Here is a 15,437-nt window from a genome sequence, read left to right on the forward strand (position 1 = left end):
CTTTTTCTGTAGAGGTGTATGTGTTTATATTTAACATGACCGACATAATATAAAATTTAAATTTTATAGTATAGTGTATCAGTGATAGATTTATTGCATCAAGACAATGGCAGGTGCTTGTCCCTCATGATTAGCTGTGAGTTGACTGGTTTCTCTGCTGGCCTAATCTGGGCTCACTCAAGCAGTAGGGATGGAAGGTTCCATAGCATGACAGACTGGTTGCGGGTTGGGTCTTGTGTCCTCTGTCGTGCTAGAATGGCATTCTCCAATGGTGGCCTTAGGTCAGCAAATGAGGAGTTAAGAGCAGAAAGCTGCCGCAGGGCCAGTTGTTTCCCAGCTTGTGAGTGTCCACCATGCCTATCACATTCCATTTGTTAAGGCAAGGCCCAAGAGCAGTCCGTAGTCAAGGACCGGAAAGTACAGCCCATCCCCTGGTGGGAAGGGATGCAACACGGAGTTACCAAGGGGTGTAGGTGTCCAAAGGATGTTTTACCATGAACATAGTGTTCCATTTGATGGGTTTATGTGTGTGACATGAAAGAGAGAGAGAGAGAGAGAGAGAGAGAGAGAAAGAGAGACAGTGGTGTGTGTGTGTTTAGGTATTCTGACTCTTGAAACTGGAAGCAAACTTTAAAGGCCACACTATTTCCTCCACTGTGAAATAAGTGTATTTCCCTTCTACTCCCATTTATCCATCCCAGTACACCTTCCCAAACCCTTCCATCCGATAGGGAGCCGGATGTTCCTCTTCTATGAATTACATCCCCTAATTCTCTCAGGGACATTCCCAGGCTTGTGTTCTCTCTCGGTTGATCTATTTTTCCTGCCCTAGTGCTACCCTCACGATGCTGGTGGTTTTTTTACAGTCGTGCTTAATTATGTAATTGGGGAACTGCTTTCCCGCTACGCTTTTTCAAAGACTTCTTGTCTATTTTTGCTTAATTCTCCCAGTGGTTCCCAAGAATCATTCTGTAGTATTCTGGAAATGGACTCACTGGGATTCTGACTGTAATTGCATTATATTTATTGATCAATTTGTCGCGAACTGGCAGCATTAATATATTACGACTTTCTACCCAGCAGCACCATGGGATCACCCCCATTCATGTAAGCTTCAGAAAGATCACTGAGTAGAGTCTCGTGGTTTACCCGCTTAGTTTCCCAATATTTCCTGTGAGATAGAGGAATTATGTCCCTCTTCCTGAAGGATGGGGAACCAGCCCCTCTCTATTAGATCAGCTCAGGAGTTAAACGTGTTGGAAGAGACTCTTTAAAGGTATGTGCACTTCCTGGTTCTCCAGGAGCTTTCTCCGCTACAGATAGCAGTGCTCTCTTGGTGAGTTTGGCTTTTCTCCTTCTTCTTTTAAGAATATTTTAGAATTATTGCTGTGTTTGTGAGTGTGCATAGTGTGTGTAAGAGTGTGTGTGTGTGAGTGTGAGGGTGTGAGAGTGTGTGTGTGAGTGCATGGTGTGTGTGAGAGTGTGCATGACGTGTGTGTGAGGGTGTGAGAGTATGTGTGTGATGCATGGTGTGTTTGTGAGTGTATGGTGTGTGAGTGTGCATGACGTGTGTGTGAGGGTGTGAGAGTGTGTGTGTGCTGCATGGTGTGTTTGTGAGTGTATGGTGTGTGAGTGTGCATGACGTGTGTGTGAGGGTGTGAGAGTGTGTGTGTGCTGCATGGTGTGTGTATGAAAAGTGTAAGAGTATATGTGCATGTTTGTGTGTGTACGGTGGTGCACACATGGATGAGGGGAACCAGCTTGTGGCATTAGTTCTCTTCTCCTTTTACGTGGGTGCTGGAAATCAAGCTCACATCCCCAGGCTGGGCGACACATTCTTTAACTGGCTGAACCACCTCTTTGCTCTTTGATCTTCTTTTTAAAAAAACTTTTATTATTTGGCATTATTCTAAAAAGAATATTTCTCCTTCTGTCACCTTGTTCGTTCATTCTAGACCTTTCTATAATGGCGTTGTGAATGGTTTTGGATTTTCATGCTGCTCAGTCTCTGTCATGGCAGCTCACCCCTGTGCTTGTAGTATGGACCACAGGTATTGCATATAGGAAGGGGCATGGGTGTGTGCCAATGAAATCTTATCTCTCTAAACCAACATTGAGCCATATCCAGGCCATACTCTGCCAGCTACAGATTATTTATTTGTGCTAGACACCTAGAGACATTTACTGTGCTTTGAGGTCATAATGGATGACCCATGGTAGTTGTTCTTGAAAGTGTCCTAGCTCTGGGCATGGGCAGCTGCTCCTTCATTCTCCCATCATTGTGGGCATCACAGGACTCTGCTCCAGGTTCATTTTGTGCACAGCCTGTCTGGGGATTCTCTGGGGGACACTGGTTCCTTCTGTTGGAGAATCATGGATATACTGAGTGTGTTTACAGCTGCTGGGTGTCTCTGCTTCTAGCCCTTCTCAGAATTCGGGTGTAGGAGACACACAACCCACGGCACCGGTAAGCATGTTTATGTATTTATAGGTGTTATATATGACTTCATCGACTGTGGAGAACCTGACTCCTAAAGCCTCCGGTTTATTCACTCATTATGTGTGTTTATAGGTATGTGAACATATACTAACACATATATAACATATATGTGTCATAGACACACATTAATGTATCCCCATCTTTTTTGTATCTGTATGAGAAGCAAATTTACCAACTAGAGGATGTTGTTTGTATCAAATCCTGTGTATGGTCCTTGCCTGTATTTTACAGTTAAAATGCTTTATTTTCTTGAAATTATGTGGGCAGCTCCGTTCCCCTCTCCCCTTCATTCAGATGCCATCACATCTTTGTGCCACTGTGAGGGTTGTCACAGGCATCGTTCCGTCCTAGGTCCCCTGGCATTCTGACTGATTTGTGTGTGCAGGCAGGGCTCAGTGGCAGGTGCTTGCCTCTATCATGTTTCTCCTTATATTTTTGAGACAGGATCTCTCAGTGAACCTAGAGCCGACTGACGTTTGGCTAGACCGGCAGGCCAGCAAGCCCCTGTCTCCACCTCCCCAGCTCACTGTGTATGGGTTTATGTGGATTCTAGGAATGCAAGGTTAGGTCCTTAAACTTGTGTGGCAAACATGTCAACTAATTATCTTCACAGCCCACCCTCAGCTATTTTTTTCAAAATATGTATATTAAAGGTCACTTTGTGGTCTATACATAGTTGTGTTGGCTTTGACACCTGCGTAGAGTCACACGATCACTGCCACCGTCCTGTAAGGCATTTCCATCACATAAAAAACCCCCTTGTGTAGCTTTGTGCAATCATCCCTCCACAGTGGCTTCTGACACCCACAGATCTCCCCATCTCTGTGGTTTTCGTTTCTCCCAGGATGTCATACAAATGGAACTACATAATAGTCATAGCCCTTTGAGTCCATCTTCTACCATTGTGTACAATGAATTTAAGATTGACTCTGGCTGCTGTGAGACTCAGTGGCTTGCTGCCTTTCATTTCTGAGTGGCGGTTAGTTCTATGAATTCCCTTCAATTTGTGTATCTGCTTCCTTGCTGAAGGATTGCTGCTAATTCGAGATCGGGGCAGTTATAAACAATGCCATCATAAGTATGTACATACAGGTTTGATTATTTTTGGTGGGCGTTATATTTAATCTCATTTCTCCTTTTTTTTTTTTTTTTTAACTTTTCTCCCCTGGCTCCTATTTCTTAATGTTATTTTGCTTTTAAGGTTGTTTTTGTACCATTTGTATTATTTGATTTAAGATGCCTATTTCCTCTTTCCACATCTGTGGGTCTTCACCTTCAGGAAACCTGTTTTAACTGTTAGAGTGACTGACAGGTGTCTGTCTCACCACTGTGCTTAAATTGGAGACTCTTTCTATATCTCAGAAACTTATCTGGTGGCTCTTGTCCCTGCCTCTGTCGTGCTCTTCCACCTGCCCCACTCTGTCCTCACTGAGACTTTGGTCCCAGGGCTGAGTTTTACCTGGTACCCAGTCTCTCAGGTGTGCCTCTCGGAATCAGTGTACCGCCTTTGCACATGCTCCGAGAACCTGCGCTTCTCAATTTTCTTGTCTTTGCGAAGTGTCCCCTGCGTGGATATAATACCATTTATTCACTTTCAAAAGTATTTCCTTGTTCAGTTTTCTGTCTGCTCCAGAGAAAAATACTATGATTGTTCTCGTCATTTTGGGGATATATTTGTTTTTCCTGAAGGCAGAGACCCCCTGTTTTTTTTTTTTTCAAAATATTTGCAAGCTTATTAGGCTGCATTCTAGAGTCTTACTGAATCTTCTTGTTTCTCACCAGCCCACATATATGTATGTATATCTCCTGTGCTGTGCGTTTTTCTCAACACAACACAAACAAATCTTTGGGGAAGAGGGATCCTCAGTTGAGGAAGTGCCTCTATCAGATTGCCTGTTACAAGTCTATGGGGTCAGTTCTTTGGTTAATGATTGATCTGGATGGGTCCAGCCTACTGTTATCGGGGGAGGTGGTACTGTAAGCCATGGTGAGCAATCTAGTGAGTAGCATTTCTCTATGACCTTAGTTCCTGCCTTCAGCTCCAGGCTCCTGCCTTTAGTTCCTGCCCTGAAGTCTCTCAGCGGATTGCAACCTGGGAGTTCTAAAATGAAATAAACCCTTTCTTTCTCTAGGTTGATATTGGTCATGGTGTTTATCACAGCAAGAGAGCACAGGAGGACATTTCCTTACTGTACCTTCTTGAGGTGTGTGTGTGTCTGTGTGTGTGTCTGTGTGTGTGTGTGTGTGTGTGTATACATGGAGATCAGAGGACAACTTGCAGAAGTCAGTTCTCTCCTCTTATGTGGGTTCCAGGGATTGAGCTCAAGTCATTTGCCTTGGCTTGGTCTTGCTGCCCCTCCCGACCTTGTGAAGTTGTAAGATTTCACAATCTTACAACTGTAAGTCAGTTTTTGAAGCATAAGTTTGAGCCATGATTTTGAAAGTGGGTAATTTGTACTTTGCTCCCTAAAACAGGAGACAAGATTCTCCCTCTTTGCCTCAGAAGACTCCTCAGTCAGTAGTTAAGAGTATTACAGTTCACAGTGTTGGTTTCCATCTGTGCAGGTGCCTGTGTCTGTGTGTGTGTGTGCTTGTACATGTGTGTGTGAGTGTGTACACATGAGTATGGTTGCCAGAGATCGATGCTGACTGTCTTTGTACATGACTCTTCACCCCCCATTTTTTTTGGAGACATGTTCTCTCACTGAACCTGGAGCTTATCCTTTTGGCTCAACAGGTTATGCAGCGAGCCCTGGGATTCCTCTGCCTCTCCCCCTTTACCTCATAGAACTGGGGTTACAGGTGTGTTCCATCACACCTGGAAACTGGCTTTATATCAGTGCTGGGAATCCAAAGCCATATCCTTGAGCTGCATAACAAATGCTTTGTCTACTGAGATATCTCCTGTAACAGGCTTTTTTTATTTTGGACCATCAGCTTCCAAATCATGACACAGAGACTTATTATCAATTATAAAAGCTCAGCCTATGGCTTAGGCTTGTTTCTAACAACTTACAACTTAGCCCATTTCTATTCATCTGTGTGCTGTCACGTGACCTGTGGCTTTTACCTCTCCTCCCGCACGTCTTGCTCCCTCCCCAGCTAGCAACTCCTCCTTTCTTCTTCCCTAAGACCTCCCTGTCCCCAAAAGTCCTGCCTAAACTCTTCTGCCTGTCTGTTAGCCGTGCATCTCTTTATTAAACCAGCCACAGTGACACATCTCCACACAGTGTAAAGGAATATTCGGCAGCAATCTCCATGGCCTGGTATTTGTTTCTTCATTGTATATTGTATTTTAATATTTCCCGAAGTTGCTCTTCTGGATGGAGGAGGATTGTCGTGTGTCAGAACAGGATTTAACTTTTGAAACGATGTTTAGTGAGGTGAGAAACAGTCTTTACATTTCTCCCCCACCCTTTCCACCACCACTGAGCACATTTATCGACTTGTAGACTCTGACACAGAGATTTTTTTCCCTCCTATGCTTTGATTAGCATTTCTGTCCCATTTACCCCCACTAATGTTGGTTGGACCTCTGTAACCTCTTCTGGATGCCTATCCCCATTTTCATTGATACTTCCTTTAAAAATCAGTGACTGTCCCCACTGCCATCCTGGGGAGACAGGTGAGGCTGCGGCCGATGCCGTCCATTGGTTTACTGCTTGATTCTGGTCCTTCCTGGCTCCTGTGAGATTATCTACCTTCTCTGGCTTTTCCCATCCAAGTCACCCACCTCTTTGTTCATGTAAGTGGCTCTTCCTTCGTGTCACTTTCCTTCTCAGTCTGTCATCTTCATGTTATCATCTGCTCCTTTTGAATACAGGGGTCTTATTTTCTACAGTAATGGAAGCACCGCCCATACCCCCTGAAAGCATACAGTGGGATGTCTCATTAATGTAGCTTTCTGGAGGGTTTGGATAGTGCCCATGTTCATGTTGTAGACATTTCTATGGCTTTGTGTGTTCCTGGTCAAAGTCAGGCTTCTGTAGGGGTGGGGTTCCTGTAGGCGATTGTGGAGACCCCTCTTGATCACCTTTATCACTTGGTTGCCCCAAAATTCCCAGGTCAGACCTCACCTGGAAACAAGTTTGATTTACTTGGATCTGGGTCAAGTGTCTTGACCTAGCAGCCATCTCCCCAAGGTGGTGTTGCTGGACAGACCACATTCTTCTTGCCTTTCTCTCTACCTGGGATACCTGACACACCAAGGTGGGCAGTTGCTTCCAGAACTTTCCATGTCCTTTCTTAACTGAAAAGCTTTGTACCCCGAGGGAGCTAGCTGTCTCAGAATATTGACAGGATTCAAAAAGAGAGGTCCATGCTGGGAAAGAGGAGCTCTTAATCACTGCTGGCAGGATGGCGAATTATTATAGCCATATGGAAATCAGTATGAAGATTTCTCAAGAAAATAAAATAAACATATGACCCACCTATGCCACTCCTAAGCACATCACCAGAGGACTCAACATCCTACTACACGACACTTACACATCCATGTTTATTGCTCCTATGTTCATAAGAGATAGGAAATGGTTATTAACATATGTATTAGCAGATGGATGGGTAATGACAGTGTGGTCCGTGTATGTGATGGAGTATTATGCAGCTGTAAAGAAAAGCAAATAAAGAACTTTGCTGGAGAACGTATGGCTCTGGTAAGAGTAATATTGAGCTGAGCTGACTGTTACTAAGCCAGACAATACCAGCATATTTTTCACCGTATGGAAACCCTAGCCTATAGCATATCCATACTTCTATGTCATCATGGGTAAGGGTGGGTAAATCCCAAATGTCTGGAAAGCAGACAGAGATGGAGTGATAAGGAAGTGTGGGAGTGGACAGAGGGACATGTGGGACACAGAAGAGGGAAAAGAGTCGGGAATGGGGCTCCAGCAGGGGTGGGGTACAGAGGTTAGGAGACCCTCAAAAGCACTTTGTTTAAAAATAGCATAATGGTCTCTAACGTATTTAAATGTGATTTAAAAATACAAAAATGCAAAAGAGAGAACCAAGGGATTCTCCACTTGTGGGATCGAGGGAATGAGCTATAATTTTATCCAGGGATGGCTACGCTGGTGATGTCCCTTAGGCAGGGACGCCACCCTTTATTCTTTTGTCAACCCTGTGCTTTGCTCTCAGAGGCCAAGGCCAATCCCGAGCACAGGAAAGCAATGGCGTCAAGAGTCTGGGAAGTCTTTGGTAGGGGATCCTGCGAACCAGAGATATTATACTTTTCTCTTCTGCTTTCTCTGGGGGTCTAGGGTTGAACGGAAAACTTAGGATGGGGAAAGTGATTGAGGGTTAGGAAGAGCGGACGACAGGGCGTGCTGGAAATTCCCAGGAGTGTCAAGATTGGGAGGCTAATGTAACCATACAAAGGTGCTGCAGGTGTGTGGGTAACCTTGGCATGCACGAATCTAACCATGCAAAGGTGCTGCAGGTGTGTGGGTAACCTTGGAATGCATGAATCTAACCATGTAAAGGTGCTGTAGGTGTGTGGGTAACTTTGGCACGCATAGAAAGAAGGGCTCTGAGGGTGCAGACACCCCCTCTGTTGGCCTTGTCAGGTGGGGCCCACCACACACAGTGGGGGTTGTGTATAAGGCATCCATTGAAAAGATGGAGCCTGAAGCCAAGGTACTGTGGGTCATTTCTGAGCTCTCTGATGCTCGTCAGAGGTGGGGCCTGTGCATGGTCCTTAATCTCCAGGAGATTCATTTTGTCGTCTATAAAAGAGAAAATAAAATGATCTCACCGGGCCGTTTTGAAGATGAACTGAGTTAATACATTGAGGTCGTGTACAATAGTGGCTGACTAAACAAATATCAGACATTGTTCCTATTGTGTTTGTCTGCCAGGAGGAGGCTGGGAAGCAGGGGGCATGGCCACTTGTGGGCGTCGCCTGGATCTGAATTCTCTCTTCCCTTTCAGCATCTTTTAGCCCTGTCTAACTCCTTCTTCCCAGAAACTCATCTGAGGAAGCTTCGCCTCTCTGCCTTTGTCTGTCCCGGGCCTCTTACCTTCCTCCCCAGGGCACATCCCTTGCTCTATCTTACACATCACCTAGCACTCACTTCTCTGTGCCCTGTGGTTTTCTGCTGGACATGGTGTGTCTCTGTTCACAGTGGTCTATCCAGTGAATCTTATCTGTGAAGCGATTTCCTTTTCATACCTCCCCCTGAATATTGATGGCCCACAGAGTTGATGCCTGTCTGATAGTTTCCTGCTGGTCATGTGTGGTTATGGAATCCAGTGATCTTGAATTCAAATATTTTTTTATTAAGAATTTTTTAATATGATCTTTTCTCATTTTACATAGCTAACCCCATTCCCATTCCCTCCCCTCCTCCTGTCCCACCCTTCTCTCCACACCCCCCATCCACTCCTCAGAAGGGGTAAGGCTTCCCATGGGAAGTCAACAAAGCCTGACACTTCACTCTGAGGCAAATCTTGACCCCCACCTGTTGGATATGTGGTGCAAAGAAGTCACCATCTTCCCTGAGCCTCAGTCTCCCCACTTGGCAAGTGGTGAGAATGATGCCCTGCTGAAAGAGTGGGCACCGAAATGAGACTGAATACTTTATTCGTGATTAACATAATTCCTGGGACTGCCATCATTATTATTCCTAATGGGACAGTCATCCTGGGGTCACCGTGACACAGGTAATGATTGCATGAGGACCTCCCTGTCCCCACCTGCAGTAGCGTCATCTCGAGTTAGTTGAGTTCATCCACCCATGCATCCATCTATTTGCCCTTCTATCCATCATCCATTCATTTAATCATGCTTTCCCATTCATCATCTATCCAACCACCCATCATTTACCCCAGCTCCCCATCCATCTATGCATTCATTCACCCTTGCATCTATCTGTTTATCTATTTGTCCATCATCTGTCATGATCCTCTTATCATCCATCAACCCACACACCTGCATATCCACCCACCGTGTAACGTTGTCTTCTGCTTTATCTGGGGGAGGACTCCCTTCACTACAGGAGTTAAGCCCATACTTTCTAGAGCAGAGACCTCCATTCTGTTAAACACCCCTTAGCTCCCAAGAGCTGTGTATTTGCTAGTGACAGTCTAGGCGGGTGTCATTGGGCATGCTGCCATTCCAGACACTGCCAAGCTGCTTATTCCCTTTTCCTATTCTGTCAACTGCACAGAGTCTCTCCCCACAATGTCCTCAAAGGAAACAAACCTGCAGGCTCTCAGCTTCCTGAGGTGTTATTATGATTGACAGGCTGCACCTTTAACCCCGCAGGTTGGGGGCAGGATGAATTGGTCCCAGGTGTATTTTAAAATAGAAGAACTGTTATTGAGTTTGCGTGATTTATGCAATGCATCTAAAACAGTCTTGTAAGGGAGGAAATTGTAATAGAAAGAGGTGAATTCAAGTAGAGATGAGTCAATTAAGGAGTCAGTTAAAATTGTCCGAGAGGCAGTATTATGACGAGGAGGTGTGACCTAGCTAGATCCGGATTTATTAAGGCGGAGCAGTAAAAGTCACCTCGTTACTTTCCATAGCCCCTGTTATATGTTCACCACCCAGGGAGATGACCACCATTCACAAAACTTCAACCTGTAAACATGCAAAGTCACAGGGCCCCTTGTATCTCGTACTTTACAACCATTATCACGCTCCCTGCACCCCCTCTCCCTCTGTATTCTCTTTCCTAAGTTTCAGGAGTACTTGTCTTTGCTTGTAATTCAGTGCCAGTGGATCGGACTTTCATCCTGGAATGAATTGTGTGGACACTGATGTATGGGTGAAGAGTAGGGGCGTGGCTGCATGAGAGGGCGCTAACTTAGCCTTCACGAGGTCCTGGGTCCTGAGTCCAGTCTTCAGTAGCACCAAAGGAAGCAACAACAACAAAAGAAATATGTTTGAATGTAGTGTTTTAAAATTTCTCATGAAAATTGAGTGCCTGGGGGCTGAAGGACAGAGCTCCTTATATAGAATAAGCCAGCCTCAAATCCACAGATCTGCCCATCTCAACTTCCCAAGGGCTGGGGCTCGAGGCATGCACCAGCACATTTTAAAAATGATATATACTTTTATTATTTCTTGTTTTTTTTTGTTTTTTTTGTTTTTTGTTTTTTTTTGTTTTTCGAGACAGGGTTTCTCTGCGGTTTTGGAGCCTGTCCTGGAACTAGCTCTTGTAGACCAGGCTGGCCACGAACTCCCAGAGATCCGCCTGCCTCTGCCTCCCGAGTGCTGGGATTAAAGGTGTGAGCCACCACCGCCCGGCTTATTATTTCTTGAAAATTTCATACAATCATAAGATATATTTTGAACACCCCTGATTCTCCCCCTAAGTCCTCCAAGATCTACCTCCCATTTTCCATCCTTCCCAACTTTGTACTCTTTTGCTCTCTGTTTTAGAACCTACTGAGTCCGGTTTGTGCTACCTATATATAAACGGGTGTGGGCCTTCCATTAGAGTTGGGTCAACCTACCAGGGGTCACACCCTTGCGGAAAACCAGCTCCCTTCCCCAGAAGCTGTCAACTGTCAACAGCCCCTCATTTGGGGATGCTTGTGACCCCTCCTCTGTCTCCATGCTGGAGTATCGACTGACTTGATTTTGTGTGGGCGGTCACAGTTGCTACGCATTCATGAGCTCGGTGGTTCCGTCATGTTGTGTGGGAGGTCCTTCTGTCTACATGTTGATTATATTGGTCAATGAATAAAGAAAACTGCTTTGGCCCATAGCATGAGAAGAGGAAGGTGGAGTTAGAGGAAGCCATGGATCTGCTGCCTGAGATAGATGCTGGGAACTTTAGCTGGTGAGCCACAGCCACGTGGCGATATACAGAATAATAGAAGTGGGTTCAGTTTAGCCAGAAATATGCTTAAGTTATTGGCCAAACAGTATTGCAAATAATATGGTTTCTGAGTGGTTATTTTGTGGCTGGGTGGCCAGAACAAACAAACAACCCTTCCCCCAATAGTCGTGTCCAGGGGACTTTATTTCTCTCAAGTTCTCCTCCAGTCTCTGGCTCTTAACTTCTCCCCCCCTCTTCCATGATGACACTTGAGCCTTAGGGGGAGGAAGTATGATACAGGAGTCTCATTTAGAGCCGAGTACTCTGTAGACACCCATTCTTTGCACCTTGACCAGCTGCCACTGACAAATCCAAATTCAAGTGGATAATGAGGTTGAAAGGATAGTAAATGAGCTCAAAAAGTACCCCTGGCTTATGTCCCTTGAGATGACTCAGCAGGCAAAGGCACTTGCCACCAAATCTGATGACTCAACTTTGAGTCCCTGGATCCCACGTGGTGGAAGAAGAATTAATCCCTGCAGGCTACCTTCTGATCGCCACATGTGCAGAGTGGCGTACACGCCCCACATAATAAATAAATAAATAAATAAATAAATAAATGTTCGAATTTTTTAATAAAAACAACCCTTCACTTTAAAGCACATGTAATGCTCTTGCAGAGGACCTGAGTTTGGTTCTTTTTTTTTTTGTTTTGTTTTTTTTTCTTTTTTTTTATTATTAATTAATTTATTTAATTATTAAAGATTTCTGCCTCTTCCCCGCCACCACCTCCCATTCCCTCCCCCTCCCCCAATCAAGTCTTCCTTCCTCCTCAGCCCAAAGAGCAAGCAGGTTTCTCTGCCCTGTGGGAGGTCCAAGGACCACCCACCTCCATCCAGGTCTATTAAGGTGAGCATCCAAACTACCTGGGCTCCCACAAAGCCATTACGTGCAATAGGATCAAGAACCCATTGCCATTGTTCTTCAGTTCTCAGTAGTCCTCATTGGTTCTTAACACCTAGGTTTGGTTTGCTCACTCCTACCTGTGATTTCAGCTCCAGCCACACCTCCGCTAGCCTCTGCATGTACTCCACACATGCACTACCCCCACACATATGTATAAATAAAAAAATCTTTTAAAAAAGATTTATTATATAAAAATAGCAATGAAATCACAAAGATAAATTAATATGATGCCATATGTATTATTGCTCAATTAATATTACTTATTTTTTAAGAGTAGAAATCCTCATCAGATGGATCTTTCAAAGTCTGCTTTGCAACCCCGAAAACAAGAATCTCTAGGCAAACCCCATAGTGCTATCTCAACAAAAGGGAGTGAGGGCTGATGCAGGATGCTACCTGTGGGGTATAGCCTGAAGAGGCACCATGGAACATCATGACTGTGATGCTTTAGTTATGAGTAGGAGGGTCAGGGCTATGGAGTCCAACCCAGGGCCTCTTGTCTGCATGGCAGGTGTTCTGCAGCTAGACTAAACCCCCAGCCTTTCAGCCACGTTCTCAAACAAGCCAGCTCTCTCCCTAGCATTTGATGCCTGGGATTGACTGGATCGAAGACCCTTACTCAAAATAGCAAGTACCGGAGCCTCAGAGAGCAAAGGCTGTGCAGTTTGTTTTATGACTTTGTAAGGTTGATAGCCACCCAGATAAAGTGTAAGTGTTTTTCACAGTGCATGGGACAGTTTTTTCTATAAACCTGAACCCAAGGCTCTCATTGAAAGCCAAGTCATCTGGGAGGTCCAATATTGCATGTCACGTGCCACATCCAATTTCTCAACCAAAGCTCCACACGGCTTCATTTCTACATTTGCATCCTTGTCTGTCTTAAAGCTTCTCCAGTGCATGGCCTTGACATGTGTGCAGAGGATCAGGCAAGCTTTACTGTTAATAATTTTCCACTCTAAAAGCTCTAGCGTGGGTGTTGGGGGGCTCTTCCAGCCGATGTTCGCGGGGACTCAGTGTCTGCCTGTCCATCTGTAGCTGGACCTAAGATGGCCTGAGGCACTTTGGAACAAGGATGGCGATGTCCTGCTTCTCACTCTCTTGTCTTGCCTTCTCAGGTCGAAAGGATTGTGGACAAGAGGAAGAACAAGAAGGGGAAATGGGAATATCTCATCCGATGGAAAGGCTACGGCAGCTCCGAGGACACTTGGGAGCCAGAGCATCACCTCCTGCACTGCGAGGAGTTTATTGACGAGTTCAATGGGCTGCATGTGTCCAAGGACAAGAAAGTGAAGTCAGGAAAGCAGGCTGCAGCCTCCAAGCTCCTGCGTGACACCCGCAGCCCACCCGTGGAGAGGCTCCCCCACAGGCCCCTGGAGCCCGGGAAAAGCAAATCAGCTTCCCACAAGCGGAAACGTATCAACTCTCCCCTGTCCAGGCCCAAGAAGGGGTCTTCAGGGAAGGCCCCTGGGGCCACTAAGTCTGTGTCCTATAGGACTACTCCCAGTGGCTTGCAAATCATGCCCATGAAGAAGGCTCATAATGGCTTGGAGAATGGAGACGCTGGCTCTGAGAAGGAGGAGGTGCACTTTGGAAATGGGTCCCATCAGCTGGATTTGGATTTGAGTGACCAGGTTGGAGAACAGGATGCCAGTGACTGTGATGGGACCCACTCTGCGCTGGTGGAGAACGGAGTCGGTTTGTGGCTTTTCTCTCTCTTGGGGTTGGCTTTGGCTGTCGCCAGCAGTTTTGTTGTTGTCTGAAATAGGATCTTAGGTAGCCCAGGTTGGCCTCAAACTCACTAAGTATTCTAGAATGGCCTTAACCTCCCTATCTCCCGCCTCTACCTCCTGAGTTTTGGCGCTACAGGCAGACACTGTTATATCTTGGCTTAGGTAGAGGCGGAACACAGGGCATTATTGCATGTTAAGTAAGCACTCTACCAACCAAGCTACCTCTCTAGTCCCTTGGTCTGATTTTTCTTTCAACCTAGGGAAACGCATAATTCACACCTCCTGTCTTTGACTCTTAGCAACTGTTAATACTACCTTTGTCTCTCACATCAGGGCCGTGTAAACTTGACCTCACACCCATGTCTGTTATTAGATACCTTTTCATTTGGGAATATCCAGCCACAGATGCTCAGGTGGGGCCTGTGATGGCTTACAAAGGCCTAACTACAGCTAGGCCTGCCATCCTAGCCACATGGGATGCTGAAGAAGGAAGCTTGCAAGTTTAAGGTAGCTCTGGGCTACAGATTGAGTTCATGGCCAGCCTGAGCCACTTAGTAGGAGATCCTGTAATGTAAAGAGGGCTGGGGGCATCAAATCCCCTGTGCTGTTATATACAGAAAGAGAGAAAGAGAATCCCTTATACACTGCCAGACACCCACAGCCGTGGCCACCACACCAGATCTACATCCCGGAAGGCAGCTCAAGAATTCTCACATCCTGGAACACGGGGGTCGTCCCCAGAGGACCAGCACCTCCCGTGGGTCTCACTCACAGCCTTGCTTGTGATCTTATAGTGACCAGAGAGGGGGCCACCTGGGGGTTCCTCTTCCTTCCAGATTTCCAGGTGAAGCTCGCCACCCCAATACATGATGGGAGATGCCTACCCTGCTGGTGTCTCTCACATAAGTGATGGACTTCATTTCTTCATCGTGTCCTGCTTCAGTGTAGTCAGGATGCTGTCACAAAATGACCGAGACTAGGTCACCATGGAAACCTAATTTTCACAGTTCTAGGGACTGGAAAGTCCAAGATGGAGCAGGCAACAGCTGGGACTGCTGAGGGATGTTCCTTGTAGATGGAGTATGGCTTCTAGCTGTGTGCTTATTTGGTGGTTATGATAGCCTACCTCCTTTCATGCTTCTATGTTTAATTTCTTTATAAAGTCTCTATGTTTAGACCAGGCTTGCCTTGGATTCACACTGTTGCCCAGACTAGCCTGGAGCTTCTCTTATAAAGTCATTAATCCCATTCAGGATAGTAGAGTTCTCACGACTGTATCCTCTCCTACAGACTCTGCCTCTTGATACTGCTGCATGGGGAATTAGGCTTCAAGATACGACTTTTAGGGGAGGAGGAACCACAACACCCAGACCTTAGTGGGTCCCTAAATGCAGTTACAGCCCCATCCTGTGCCTGCTCCTTTCTTCTCTGTTTGGGAAGCAATGCAGACTGTGCGGCTCACGTTAGATG

The 15,437-nt window shown here is 45.8% G+C and overlaps 1 protein-coding gene across 1 annotated transcript in view; it reads left to right on the forward strand.

Moving 5' to 3' along the window:
* Cdyl2 (chromodomain Y like 2) overlaps nucleotides 1-15,437 on the forward strand; it is a 157,212-nt gene that overhangs the window by 92,638 nt on the left and 49,137 nt on the right. The window contains exon 2 of the mRNA XM_057754109.1: nucleotides 13,353-13,932. Within this exon, the coding sequence (XP_057610092.1) occupies nucleotides 13,353-13,932 (580 nt within the window). The remainder of the gene's footprint in view (nucleotides 1-13,352; nucleotides 13,933-15,437) is intronic.

Source organism: Chionomys nivalis, chromosome 21, assembly GCF_950005125.1.
Source record: "Chionomys nivalis chromosome 21, mChiNiv1.1, whole genome shotgun sequence".
NCBI classification, from domain to species: domain Eukaryota; kingdom Metazoa; phylum Chordata; class Mammalia; order Rodentia; family Cricetidae; genus Chionomys; species Chionomys nivalis.